General features: G+C 39.8%; 1 protein-coding gene across 1 annotated transcript in view; it reads right to left on the bottom strand.

The window, feature by feature from the left end:
• The window catches only part of SVEP1 (sushi, von Willebrand factor type A, EGF and pentraxin domain containing 1), a 194,867-nt gene that overhangs the window by 24,466 nt on the left and 154,988 nt on the right, over positions 1–15,413 (bottom strand). The window contains exons 37-40 of the mRNA XM_049896872.1: positions 14,174–14,846; positions 9,317–12,108; positions 6,933–7,158; positions 3,913–4,068 (exon numbers count right to left, since the gene is read on the bottom strand). Coding sequence (XP_049752829.1) covers positions 3,913–4,068; positions 6,933–7,158; positions 9,317–12,108; positions 14,174–14,846 — 3,847 coding nt within the window. The remainder of the gene's footprint in view (positions 1–3,912; positions 4,069–6,932; positions 7,159–9,316; positions 12,109–14,173; positions 14,847–15,413) is intronic.

Consider the following 15,413-nt stretch of genomic DNA (forward strand, 5'->3'; position numbering starts at 1 on the left):
TCTATTCAAAACGATTTTCTCTGAGCTATCAGTTTAATTACTGATAAATCTTAACATGTAAAAATTCTACTGATTTTAGTGGGAGGTTACTATTCTGACTTTCCACTAACGTAATTGACTCTCTAAAGTTAAATTTTCTTAAAAATATGTATGTATTACTTTCTTCTTACTGAATAAGTAATATGGATTCATTATATAAAGATTGGAAAATATGAAAGAAAATAGTTTTCTAAGATTCATCCAGAGAAACACTTAACACTACTGTACTTTTTCTATACTTTTATATATAATTATGTATGCATAGGAAAATATATTATTCTAATTTGTGAATTATTTTTTATTAATTTTGAAGAAGTAAATAACTAGTTTTAAAAACTAGCTCACTATTTTGGTACTTCCAGAGTGGACTGTATTCAAGTAGTTAATTTTAGTCAGTAGTCTAGCATTTCTCCAGTACTATTTTTTATGTGTTCTCTTTCCTCTAGTAATTTGAATGATGGATATTCTGTGTTGACTATTTCAACTTTTATTCCAAGAAAAACTTAAGTCTACCAACAACAACAGCAGCAATTTTATAACATAGCTTTACCATTTTTGAGTTCTTTATTTTGATTTATCCCTCAGTTGGCTGTAGTAATCCCCACGCCCCCCCAACCAGGAAGATTACATGTATAGTATAATTTTTAAGATTTAGATGACTCAAAAAGCTGCTTACCTCATACATGAAAACAATTTTACTTACTATGAGAACTTGACATAATTTATATTAGTTGTCCTAATTGCTTTGTCTGGCTTTTGATAATAATACAAATAATACAAGGAGTGATGATAATAACTACAGTATATTGAAGCCAGACAATGCATAAAGGGCCATGCTAATCACTTTATCTTTAGCATGGATTACATTTCAATATAAAGAAAACAAAAATCCTCACAATTGGACCAATGAGCAGCATCAGGATGAAGAGAAAAAAGACTGAAGTTGGCAAGGATTTCATTTTACTTGGATTCACAATCAACACCCATGGAAGCAGGAGTCAAGAATTCAAAAGATGGGTTGCATTGGGCAAATCTGCTGCAAAAGATCTCTCTAAATCATTAAAAAGCAAAGATGTCACTTTAAGGGCTAAGGTGCACTTGACCCAAGCCATGGTGTTTTCAATCTCCTCATATGCAAGAGAAAGCTGGACAATGAATAAGGAAGAATTGATGCCTTTGAATCATGGTGTTGGTGAAGAATATTGAATATACCATGGTCTGCCAGAAGAACGAACAAATCTATCTTGGAAAAAGTACAGCCAGAATGCTCTTTAGAAGTAAGATGGGGAGACTTCATCTCACGTACTTTGGACATGTTATCAGGAGGGACCAGTCCGTGGAGAAGAACATCATGCTTGATAAAGTAGAGGTTCAGAGAAAAAGAGGAAGACCCTCAATGAGATGGACTGACACAGTGGCTGCAACAATGCACTCAAGCATAAAAATGATAGTGAAGATGGCGCAGAACTGGGTAGTGTTTCAAGTTTAAGGGTTAGAACTGACTTGACGGCACCTAACAACAACAACATCTTCAGCCCTCAAAGTAACTCTTCAAGGGTAACAGTAGGATGTTTCCCAAAAAGTTTAAGGCAAATTATTTATTTTCTCAAATTTAATGACCCTTCAGTTTCCTATACATCGCCTCCAAAATTTATACCAGCTTTCTTCTTAAAAAATTGCAAGATTAGTACTCTCACGTGATGAACAGCTGGTTTCAATAACAGAAATATTCTCCGATTGCAATGAAACATTACATTATTATCCTTCCTTTTTTTCTTTAACCTTTTGAGGAAATAAAACAAGAGCCACATAAATCTCTTTCCAGCTTTCCTGGACCTATCTTATGACAACCCTTTGATTCCCCAGTCAGAAAATAATGAGTCATGTCATACAGATTTAATAGGTTACTGGCAATGAATACTCTGTAAAATCTACATTTAAATGCCATTGCAATGATAAAAACAGGAGAGTTTCCTGAAACACCAGATGACAACACTATATAATGTGAAACAGGCCTCTTAAATCTCAAGTTTGATGACCCAATAATGTTTCCAGTAAAACTGACTGCAGCCCTCTTACCAATTAAACACGGAGACCTAGGTGCTGCCAATGGCCAATTTTTCCAGAAGTAGATAGCCAGGTCCTTTTTCCTGGTCTGCCTTAGTCTGGAAGCTCCGCTGAAACCTATCCACCATGGGTAACCCTGCTGGTATAGCTTCCAGCATCACAGCAACACACAAGCCACCACAGTATGACAAACTGGCAGACGAGTGGTGGTTTAAACCAAATCTGTTGCCCTCAAGTTGATTCCAACTCATATCCACTCTCAAGGAGATGGACTGATACAGGGGCTGCAACGATGGTCTCAGGCATAGCAAGGACTGTAAGGATGATGCAGAACTGGGCAGTATTTTGTTCTGTTGTACATAGGGTTGCTATGATTCAGAACCAACTCGATGACACATAGCAACAGTGCTGTGGACAGGTTTTTTTAAATTTACTGTGCTTCAATTGAAAGCTCACAGCTCAAGTCAGTCCCCCGTACAGAAACTCACACTTACCTTGCTATGTACTCCTAGCTCCTCTCCACCCCCTATTCCCCGTGTCCATTCAACCAGCTCCTGTCCCCCTCTGCTCTTCCATCTCACCTCTAGACAGGAGCTGCCCACAGTCTCCTGTGTCTACTTGAGACAAGAAGCTCACTCCTCACCAGTATCATTTTCCGTCCCATAGTCCAGTCCAATCCCCTTCTGAAGAGTTGGTTTCCGGAATGGTTCCAGTCCTGCGCTAACAGAGGTTCAGGGGACCAGGACCTCCGGGATCCGCCTAGTTTCACTCAGACCATTAAGTCTGGTCTTTTCATGAGAATTTTAGGTCTGCATCCCACTGTTCTCCTCCTCCGTCAGGGACTCTCTGTTGTGTTCCCGGTCAGGGCAGTCACCGGTGGTAGCTGGGCACCATCTAGTTCTTCTGGTCTCAGGCTGATATAGTCTCTGGTTTATGTGGCCCTTTCTGTCTCTTGGGCTCATATTTACCTTGTGTATGTAGTGTTCTTTATTCTTCTTTGCTCCAGGTGAGTTGAGACCAACTGATGAGTCTTAGATGGTCGCTTGCTAGTATTTAAGACCCCAGACACCACTCACCAAAGTGGGATGCAGAACGTTTTCTTAATACATTTTATTATGCCAATTGACCTAGATGCCCCCTGAAACCATGGTCCCCAGGCCCCATCCCTGCTACTCTGGCCTTTGAAGCATTTGGTTGTATTCAGGAAACTTCTTTGCTTTTGGTTTAGGCCAGTTGTGCCAACCTCTCCTATATTGTGTGTTGGGACAGGGTTTTAATATTGCAAACTGGGAATGGTCTGGAGGCCCAAGTTTAATTTGGTTAGAAATATTCTGAGGATTTTTCAGGCCTGTCTGCCATGTCGAGGACCTGGTACCTCAATCAAGAACTTGCCAAGGTAAGTGAGTTCCTTGCTTGAGGGAATACTGGATTCACATACCTAAATCCCTATGGTCACCTCCCCCAGGTGACAGGAGGATTTTCCTGCTAAACAGTATGATTATCAGGAAGCCAAAACACAGATTTAATGATCAGTTGAAGTGACAGTATCAGTCTAGTGGCTGGCAAACTTACTTCCTCTTCCTTTTTTCATGACTTTTATTTTTTTTTTTTTAATTTGAGACTTATTTTGCTTTTCCAAATGATAAATCACCTTAAATATTTCCTGGGAAGTATTAGGGTATAAGGTAACAAAGTATAAAAGACTCTTAGGATCAACGTCAGAGAAACAAATCAGTGCTAATACTAAAAATGTTCCCAAGTATATCAGAAAAACAAAACAATGATAGTTACAATTTGTTTACTTACCTCTAACTCATAGCCAGCTTCACACTGATAAATAATTGTGCTTTCGAAGCTATATTTACTGCCAACCACAAGTCCATGTTCTGGACTTTCAGGTTTCCCGCAAGAAACTGGACTGCAGGATTCATCAGAAAACGCTGGCTCCCAGGTGCCATCAAGCTAAATAATAAATAAATTATAAGTTACATTTAGGAGCTAATATATATTTATAAAGAAATTTACAAGTATTGGTTGCACAGCAGAATAACCCCAGAAATAGTAGTCAAAAGGACCTAGAGATTGGTCCTACTTCAGCAACATATTATCTGTGGCCTTAATAACAGTCACTGAACAATTTTAGACATTTCTTGAACAGATAAAACAAGCACTTTTTTCTTAAGAGAGTCCAGGCAGTAAAAATGAACACCAGGAAGTAAGTTTCCATTAAAATGCATGGGGACTGAATGGTAGAATACAGACTTATACATGACTTATACCAACGTATCCTTATATATCATACAACTTCACATTTTAGTTAAAGTGTATGAGAAGCAGCAGCTCTTAGTCACATCATTCGAAGTTTAAAAAGATGGCCCTGATAACTCTGTGGAGCAGTTCTACTTTGCACACATGGGGTCACCACGAGTTGGAATTGACTTGATGGCAACTAACGACAACAACAACAGTAACCGATGGAAGTCCCCCTGAGGGGTACAAACGGTTAACATGCTCAGCTGTTAACTGAAAGGCTGGCAGTTTGAGTCCACCAAGAAGCGTCTCGGACGAAAGCTGTGGTGATTTACTTCCGAAAAATCAGCACTGAAAACCCTAAGGAGCACACTTCTACTCTGACACACATGGTGGGGCGGGGGTGGGGGGCGGAGGGTGGTCACCAGGGGTTGGAATGCATTTGACAGCAACTGGTATTTTTTTTTAACATTTTATTGTGGTTTGGGTGAAAGTTTACACAGCAAATTAGTTTCCCATTCAACAATTTACACACATTTTGTTTTGTGACATTAGTTGCAATCCCCTTAATGTGACAACACTCTACCCTCTTCTTCCCTGGGCTTCCCGCTTCCATTTGCCCATCTTCCCTGCTCCTTTCTGCCTTCTGACCTTTGTTTTTGGGCAAATGCTGCCCTTTTGGTCTCGTATGGCTGATTGTTCTGACAGCATGTTCCTCACAGGTGTTATTGTTCACTTTATATATGCCTGTCTATCGTTTGGCTGAAAGGTGATCTCCAGGACTGGGTTCTGTTCCAGGTTTGAAGAGTGTCTAAATGCCACAGTCTCAGGAGTTCCACCAGTCTCTATCAGACCAATAAATCTGGCTTTTCTTTATGAATTTGAATTTTTTTCTATGTATTTCTCTCACTCTGTCCAGGACCTTCTATTGTGATTCTGATCAGAGCAGTAGGTAGTGGTAGCCAGGTATCATCTAGTTCTTCCGGTCTAAGGCAAGTGGAGGCTGTGGTTTGTGTGGTCCATTTGTTTCCTTGGGTCTTTAATTTCTTCATTCTTCTTTGCTCCAGGAGGAAGAGACCAATAATTGTATCTTAGATGGCCCCTCGCAAGCTTTCAGGACCCTAGACGTGCCAACTGGCTTTTTAGTAACCAATGATTGAGTATACATAATTTATAAATGGAAAACTGGGAAGAGAATGAAATCAAATCATTCTTGAGTCCTTACTGTATGTATGTCAGGCATGTACTTAAGACACCTATATAAGGTGTCATATATATTAAATAATTTAATCCTTTTAGTTACCATCGATTTATAAGTAAAGAAAACAAGTTGAAGGAATATAAGGTCACAGAGTCTGTAAGCATTTGAGCTGAGGTTTAAACAAAAGTATATTTAAGGGAAAAATCATCTGTATACTATGTATAAAAAAAATTTTTTTTTTTTAATACTATGTAGCATTCTTCCCCCGACCCTCCTGAAAAGAAGAGTGTACCAATGACTTGTGTTATTTTTCTTTCTCTGGTACATCTTATGGAGGCTAGCGGAGAGGATGTACTAGGGCAATCTATTATCCATGGTGCTTGTCCAGGGAATTTCCTCTATTACCTAACTAGTTTCTCAAACCAATCATACAAGGTATGTATTATTATACGCATTTTTCAAATATGGAAAAACTGAAGCTCAAAAAGTTTAAGTAACTTTCTTAAAGTCACATACCCAAAAAAACCCATTGCTACCGAGTTGATTCCAACTCATTGCAACCCTCTAGGACACAGCAGAACTGCCCCATAGAGTTTCCAAGGCTGTAATCTTTAGAGAAGCTGATTACCACATCTTTCTCCCGAGGAGCAGATGGTGGGTTCAAATCACTGAACTTTCGGTTAGCAACCAAGTGCTTAACCACTGTGCCACCAGGACTCCTTTTAAAGTCACATAGGTGGTAACAGTGACAGTATTTGACTCCAATTATTCATCTGCTTCTGAAACCTTAAGGCTCCTGGCACAGATGACGCTCGGCTACTACATGAAAGGTTGGTGGTTTGAATCCACTTAAAGGTACCTTGGAAGAAAGGCCTGGTGACCTACTTCCAAAAGATCAGCCATTGAAAACTCTATGGAGCACAGTTCCATTCTAACACACATGGGGTTGCCATGAGTTAGAATCAACTTGAATGCAATGTTTTTTTGGGGGGGGGGCGGGTGGGTTTCTGAAACCTTTGGTCTTGCCACTAAAACTTGAAACATATTTGGCTTAGGCAATTTCAACACACAGACACTCTTTCAAGTGTTAATTTGTTATGAATATCTTGTAGATATTTTAACATTTTACCTAACGAAAGCCCTTGGCACTTTCCTGGTTTAAAAATGGGAATACTGAAAAGAAAGATTCATTTTACTATATCTCTACCAAGAAACTTCTCAAATCTTTTGACATAATTGAAATCTTTTGCCTTTTTTTCTTTTCGGGGTAGCAAGATACTGGTTATATCGCAACACACACACACATGCGTGCGTGCACACACACACACACACACGAGTTCTACTGACATGTTCTAATTAAGACAAAAACTCTTACCTGACACGTTGATATATTAACTCCCTTGTAAGTATACCCTTCAGTACATGACACAGAAATTTGCTTATTCACACCGAAATCATCCCCGTGAATGAGTACATGTGTTATGTTTGCTGGAAGAGCACATGTTTTTAGACTGCAGGAAATTCTTTCAGGGAACCAGTAACCATCTTTCTGACAGGTGAATGTATCGATATCTGTATCCATCACATAACCTTCTAGACATCTGCAATAGAAATACAAAAATGAGTGCTGTCAAGAGTACTACATAGTTCGGGACCTATTCTTGAACTTCAGAAGCTCTTACAAGGCTAAGAAGACATTTTATGCAATATATCAAAACTGATTCAAATGTCAGGTGGATGACATTGCTTGCATAAACATCACTATAACAAAGATAACCAGATCAATTCTTGGTAATTTGTGTTAAAGTTTATCCAAGACTAAAATTGCTTTAATATTGACATTATTTACCTTTGTTGTAGATATGATTATTGAATTTATTTTTCATTCTAAAAAAAGCTAACAGTTCAAGGAATTCTAGAGAAAGTTCAGAATAGACTCAAACATTAGTATGAATATAATATCATTAACATTTATTATCTACTTTGGGCCAGGCATTGGTGTAGGTATTTTATATACACTATTTCTTTTAATCCTCATAATTAGTTATTACCATGTTACAGTAGTCTTCGTGTTCAAACTTGGGTCAGCTTGACTAAGACCCTTTATAATTAAAAAATTTTTCAGTTATTTACTTAGCAAATGTTTACATAAACCAAAAACCAAAACCAAACCTGTTGCTATCAAGATGATTCTGACTCATAGCGACCCTATAGGACAGAGTAGAACTGCCCCACAGAGTTTCCAAGGAGCGCCTGATGGATTCGAACTGCCAGCCTTTTGATTAGCAGCCATAGCTCTTAACCACTACACCACCAGGGTTAGAACTTACTAAATTCCAGTCACTGTGCTAAGTGCTTTATAAACATCAACTCATTTAATAATCTTGTCAACCCTATGAGTAGGTACTATTGTTATCTTTATTTCCATTTTCCAGATGATGAAAGTGATACCAGAGAGATTAATTTACTTCTCCAAAGTCACATAGTTAGGAAGCGACAGAGCTGAGTGTCACATACCTAGGGAATCTGGCTCTAGAGTCAATGTTTTTACCACTATACTACACTGCCTTTTTAATTAAAAGTTTAATTAACTATCATTTATTAGTTGGATAGCATTTTTTAAATTTCATGAATTACCAGGCTTGGTAGGAGTCAAAGCCTTTGCAATCTTGGAGTGATCAGTTTATCTTATATTGAGGCGATCTGAAAGATCATGTAATCAACACACAAGGAATAAAAACTGGAAAATCTTGAGGAGTAGGTAACATTGAGGCCTCTCAAAATATCTGATACGCCAATACCCACGCAGAAAATTTTAAATTATCTCAAAAGCATGGAATAGTTGCTGTTTTCTGCTCAATGCATGATCCGCTACTCTTTCCCTTGCTTATCACTGACAGCCGCCCTTAGGTCGACTTCTCACTGTAATTGAGGGAAAAGGAAGGCAGGGCTAAAACGTACACAACAGACATGCTTAAGAAGAGCTGTTAAATTATCCATAAAACCGAATGTGCCAATATGTGAAGGATAATTCGTAATTCCTTCAGAGATGTGAATATAATTTAAATTGATTTTGAGGATTGAGAAAATATCTTTATCTATTTTTTTTTTATTATGGATATTTGTTCCAATCAAAATTTTAAGTTATAAATTCATTGCATATTTTCTCATCTTTCTTTAAATATTTTACACAGGGCAATTTCCAGCAAAAAAATCACTATTTTGGACATTAAAAGCTTAATTTGTTCAGCTAGCATAGGTTGGAGGTCCCTTTTAGGATATCTCCCTTATTTACATTAACCAATAAAAGTACGGGTTTTTTTGCCCTGAATTCTTCAGGTTTACCCTATTTCCCCAACATTCGCAGGTATAAATAAAATCATCAAGTGACATCATAAAGCAATTTACCACCGTGACATTTAAAGAAGAGCTTTGCAATTCAAGTGATACTCAAACTAGTAAAGGGTCTTGCTGCTTCATGAAGCTCAACAGAATATGACAGTCGTGACAATTACATTAGAAACTAAACCTTAAAAATTTTTCAATTTTTTTTTTTTTTTTTTACAGTCAATGGATTTCTACATAATTATGGGTAGAATAAAGTCAAGGGTTAAAAGCTTTAGGTTCCACAGACCAGTCCAGAGATGGCAGGTTTTTGTTTTTTTTTTTCCCCCCATAATTAGCTAAATTTTTGACCCGTCACTTCTTTTACAACCCTAGTGCTTACACCTCTTGGATATTCTAAAGCCATGGTCTTACCTGAGTTTCACTTTACTTTCATATGTGTATGTCTCTCCAGTTGCCACTGCATTGGCAACAGAGGGTGGGGGTCCACAAGACAGGGGCTCACAGACTGGATAAGGCTGGCTCCATGTCCCTTTCTCTGTACAGATCAGATTTGAACTGCCTTGCATAACATACCCAGGTGTGCAGCTGTAAGTTATCACATTTTCCTCCAAGGAGCCACTTTCACTGATGAGTGCATTTGGTATTGTTGGGGGAGAACCACAGGGAATGTGTTCACAACGTGGGAAGGCAGTGCTCCATTGGCCATTGGCTATACAAGTGATTTCAGAAAGTCCCAGGAGCTTGAAGCCTTTGAAGCACTGAATCCAGGCTGCCTTTCCACAACCAAAATCTGACCCATTGACAGCTCCATTTTGAATTATTGGTATAGAACACTTGCAAGGCAGGCAGGTAGGTGTGCTGCCACTCCAAGAACCATTGGAGAGACACCTTCTTGAAGGACTCCCATGGAGCTTATAACCAGGAAAGCACTGATACTGTATATGACCCCCATGATAAAAAGAAAAACCATTAGGGAAGCCATGGGAAAGATCCTCAGGCGATACACAGTTGACTGGTTTACAAAGAGGAACCTCTGCATCCCAGTTACCGTCTGCTTGACAGGTGAGTTTTGAAGCACCATGCAACACGTAGCCCTCCTGACAGTGGAACACAACCTCCTTCCCAAAGTCATAGTCCAGGCCATCCATCATTCCATTTGCCACCTGTGGTGGGGTGGCACATTTGATAGGCACACAGATGGGAGTGGTTTCACTCCAACTTCCATTGGCAAGACAAATACGACTCCTGGCTCCCTCAAGCAAGAACCCTTCATTGCAAGTGTACTCAACCTCTTTCTGGAATGTGTACACGTCTCCTACCACTTGGCCATTGGCTGAGATTGGGGGTGAACCACAGTCCACAGGAATGCAAACTGGCTCAGTGCCATCCCAATTTTTATTTTCTTGGCATGTTCTCCTCTCGGTGCCATTTAGCACATATCCAGGGTTACATTCATAGTACAACACACTCAAGTATGTGTAGTTGCTTCCTTTGATAGAGCCATTCATGATTGGGTTTGGTTTTTTGCAGGAAATGGCTTCACAGTGTGGGGAAGCACCACTCCACTCTTTATTCTGTAGACAGAGTCTTATGTTGGAGCCCACTAGAAGGTGCCCAGGTTTGCAGCTATACTGCACTGCACTACCCATGGTAGTCTCTGTAAAATGCAAAAAGCCATTTTCAGGTGCAAAAGGCAAGTCGCATTCAATGGAAATGCAGGAAGGTGCACTGCCATTCCAAGTTCCATCTTCCTGGCAGATCAGCATAGGGGTCCCCAAAAGTTCATATCCTGGATTACAGGTATATAAAACTATGGTGCCATACAGAAAGTTTGACAAATGTGTAGTAGGAGACTCCTTTGAATTTTCCCAGATTTTAGCCATTGCTCTCAAATGATGAGGAGGGTGAGGTGTCAGATATGGAACTTGCATTATGTCGTCTTCTTGGTCAAAATACCCCTGGCCATCTTTGACCTTAATACAGTCTCCAAAATCTATGTGAGGAGGGAGGCCACAGTCTATGGGTACACATGTTGGGATGGAGCTTGACCATCCTGACTCTTCACAGGTCTGCATGGCATGACCAGCCACCTGGAACCCAGGAAAGCAACTGTAGATGATCATGGCACCATAGCTGTAATCTGCACCTTCTACAAAACCATTTTCAATGGGCTGTGGAGGATTACAGTGTATGGCATTGCAAGACGGGACATCCATATCCCAATCACCCGTCTCTAAACAGGTCAAGGCTTTGGGACCTTTGAGCCTGAAGCCTCGGTCACAGGAATAAGTAATGGTCTGCCCATAGTGGAGATCTGTGTAAGAGAACTTGCCATTTAAAATCTCCTTGGGCTTTGGACACTCAATGGGTTTACATGTTGGTCTTCCACCAAGCCAGTGACCATTTTCTCCACAAAGGGTGGTAGTGTTTCCCACCAATTCGAAGCCTGGCTTACAGGTGTAGAGAGCTGTGCTGAGATAGGCAAGACCTTGCACATCGATGATGCCATTGACGATTTCCTCAGGCTGAGGGCATTCTACCGGAACACATTCTGGCAGTGGTGAGCTCCAGGTGCCATCAGCTTGGCAGAAGGTGGTAGGGTCTCCTCTTAGGAAAAAACCATCCACACAAGAATACTTGACAGTACTTCCAAAATGAAGAGCAGAAGAAGGGGCAGGGACACCAAAGGAAATCAGTGGAGGTGGGAGGCAAAGGACCAGCTTACAAACAGGAAAGGAATCATTCCATTGCTGGGATGGCAAGCATTTCAGGACAGAGGGGCCTTGAAGGGCATGGCCTTCTTTACAGGAAAATGTCACTACTCCCACCTCTGTGGTCAACTCCTTCAATACTAGCTGGTTTTCCAAGAGGGGTGGCTCTGGGCATTTGGCAGGCACACACTTTTGATTTGGCTTCTTATTCCACTTGCCAGATTTCTGGCATGTCCAAGAACTATCACCAATAAGCTCATAACCTTCATTACAGAAAAACTGAACCTTGGATCCTACTTCAAAGTTTTCTCCTTTCATGTAGCCGTTCTGAATTGGGGGAGGTTTTCCACAGTTGAGAGGGACGCACGACAGAGGGGATTCACTGTGCCAATGGCGGTTAGCTTGACAGACAAATACAGGATTGCCAACTGATTTGTATCCTGGGTTACACTGAAACTTCACTTCACTCTCGAAGATCCTGCCAGTTGTGTGCTGTATAAAAGGAAGAAAATGATTAAGTGCAATTGTACACCAGATAACATAGTTAACTAAATACAGTGGCTAATAAAAGAAGAACTTAACTAAAATGCTTACATTAAAATGAATCAACTAGGACTGCAGTGAATCCGAATTTATATTTTATCCAATAGGCCTGCCTTATTTTTGTTTGTTTATAGGTGAAAAAGACAGTAAGACCAAATTAAGTAATTCCCACTGCCGAAATGTTTATCATAGTGCTGAACCCATAATAAGTACCAGATCAACAGTCTCTAAACAGATTGATGAATTGATGGAGCAATACTGAAAACTGTAAGTTACCAGGCAAATTAAAAAAAAAAAAAAATCTTGCTGACCAAAGCAATGCTATAGTTTGTTGTTTTAATCATAAAAACAAAACACACACACATTTATTCTTTAACGCTGTTAGATAATGAAAAAGCAAATAAGGTATTTTTCTTAGATATGGTCCTAAGAATACTATCAGTTTCATTCCTCACATACCAGAAAAACCAAACCCATTGCTGTGAAGTTGATTCTGATTCATAGCAACCCTGCAGGACAGGGTAGAAGTGCTCCATATGGTTTCCAAGGAGCGCCTGGTGGATTCAAACTGCTGACCTTTTCGGATAGTAGCCACAGCTCTTAATCACTACGCCACCAGGGTTTCCATCCCTCACATATATATTCTTAAATTGCTACTAGCACCTGGGATGAAAAATGAAAAGCAGTATTTCACCTTTTTAAAATAAACATGTAATGTCCATTACCTCAATATTCAAATAAATAAGTGTACAATATATAACGTGGCCATTTTTAGGCAATGCAACAAATGAATTCATTATGAAATCCCTAAAAAGGTTACTACGGTTCTTTGTTAGCGACAATGGTAAATTCTAGCTTCCATGCTATAGTGAACCTTAACACTATCTGGAATTAGCTATTTGTTTTGTTTACTTATTTACTGCCGGAGTACCCACATGTATGAAAACACCACCCCATCACAGGCCTAATATACTGTCAAGTGCTAGACTGCCAATGCTCAGCACTGTACCTGACACCTAGTAGGAGCTCCAGAAATATGTGTTAAATACATAAAGAAAACCTCATTACATATCACATGCACCCTCTACCAAAGGAATCTGCTCTTATTTTGTTGTTGTTTTTGAATACAAAGGAGAAAAATGTGTGGGCTTTTAAAAAAGTTTTATAATCACACTATTGCCTATTTGTAACGGCCCTGATCTGGAGGACTAGAATCTTATGCCTGTTTTCCTGATGGGTTTAATGAGAAGACACGTCCGTGTGAGAGCAGGACACGTTTGGGTCGGACTTAACTCTTTGTCCATCGTGATGAAAATGGCTTTAGGTCTACCAAGACAAGATTGCAAAGACTACATCATGATGAATGGATGGTTTACCTCATCTTTCATCTAAAAAATAAGAAAATATAATAGATTTCTTGGGTTCCATTTAAACCTTGATTTCTATGAAATAAAGTATACACCCATCTTGGAATAATTTCATCTATAAACCATAGTGATATTTTATTAAAATTGGTTTACTCCAACTTCATATTTAGGGCTAAAATATTGCCACAAAGTGTTTAGAATGCCTATATGCTAGTAGAATGTAGAAAGTGAGGTATTAAAAGGATTCATGATAATCTTTATTAATTTTTCTTCACTATCAACTACCTAAGGAGCCCTCGTAGTGCAGTGGTTAAGTGCTCAGCTGTTAACCGAAAGGTCAGCAGTTCAAACCCACCATGTGTTCCATGGGTTAAAGATGTGGCAGTCTGTTTCCAAAAAGGTTACAGCCTTGGAAACCCTATGGGGCAGTTCTACTCTGTTCTATAGGGTTGCTATGAGTCCGAATTGACTTGAGGACAATGGGTTTGGTTTTTTTACGGGTTATCTACTACCTATAGACTTTAGCCACTTCTATTTTTCAACCATTAATCTGTTCACTGCTCCTGCTCCTGAATTTTGGGTTAGCCACAATGCACCGGCCCCCCAAGTGATGGAAGCCATGGTCCACTTGCTAATCAGCCTCTTACCTCCAGAAAGCCATTCTCGATCTTAGGTGGTTCATTGCAAGATACAGGGTGGCATGTGGGTATGGGGCTACTCCATTGTCCTGTGGCTTCGCAGGTGCTCTTCTTCTCCCCTTTGATGTAGAACCCCTTGTTGCAGCTATAAGCCACCATGGCCCCAAAACTGTAGTTTGACCCACTTGCATAGCCATTCATGATGCTGGGTGGCTCTCCACACCTCACAGGGATGCACTGGATGGACATGGGGGAGGGGTTCCACTGCCCACCTCTCATACATTCAATCTTTGCTGAGGTGTTCAGCACGAAACCTTCCATGCACTTGAAGCTTACAACTGAGCCAGCTGTAAATTTTGCTTTGCTCACAGATTCCAAGATGCTATAGGAAACAGATGGGGGTTTTTCACAGAAATGAGCTATACAGCGAGGCATGGCCTGACCCTCAGGGGGCACCCACTTGCCCTGGGCATTGCAGAGGAGCTGAGGGTTGTCTGCCAGGCTGTAACCATCCGAACAGTAATAGAATGCAATGTCTCCAAATAGCCGGTGGGCAGTCTCTGGAGAGGCGTGCTCCACGTTGGGGGGCTCATCACAGGAGACAGCTAGGCACTGCTGGTTACTTCCACTCCATTTGCCAGTGGCGAGGCATTCGATGGTGTCGGGACCAGCAAGGGTATAGCTATGAGGTTGGAGGAAAGAAATAATAACTAAGTGTATTTTGGGAAAACATAATTGCATCTTCTTATTGTTTTTTACCTTTCCAATAATGACTTTCTTTTCTTTTTTTATTGTGGTAAATACGTACGTAACAAATTGTTTTACCATTTCAACCTTCTTCAAACATACAATTCAATGACATTAGTCATGATTTTCATGTTGTTCAACCACAATCAGTATTTAAAATGATATTTACTGTTTGAATATTGGGCTTCTTGATCAAATGGCTTTTAAAGGATCTCTAATAATTGTTACACATATTTTAAAAAGAAAAAATGAGTTGTAAGCTATGGTCTTGTTAGACTCAATTAAAAACTGGAACTCCATTTGGTCTACTGGTTTTAGCACTAGTCTTGGAAACAAGCTTCTGATAAACCAAATTTAGTCTACATATAGCTCATAGTTATACAGTTATATTAAATGAACTTTAAAGCAGTGATTGTAATTTCAGTCTCCAATGCCTCCTAACTGGGGAAACCCTTAACCATGTGGCTAGTTAAAAGTTGTGCATGTATGGCTCTACTACTCC

Source organism: Elephas maximus, chromosome 9 (assembly GCF_024166365.1).
Source record: "Elephas maximus indicus isolate mEleMax1 chromosome 9, mEleMax1 primary haplotype, whole genome shotgun sequence".
Classification (NCBI taxonomy): domain Eukaryota; kingdom Metazoa; phylum Chordata; class Mammalia; order Proboscidea; family Elephantidae; genus Elephas; species Elephas maximus.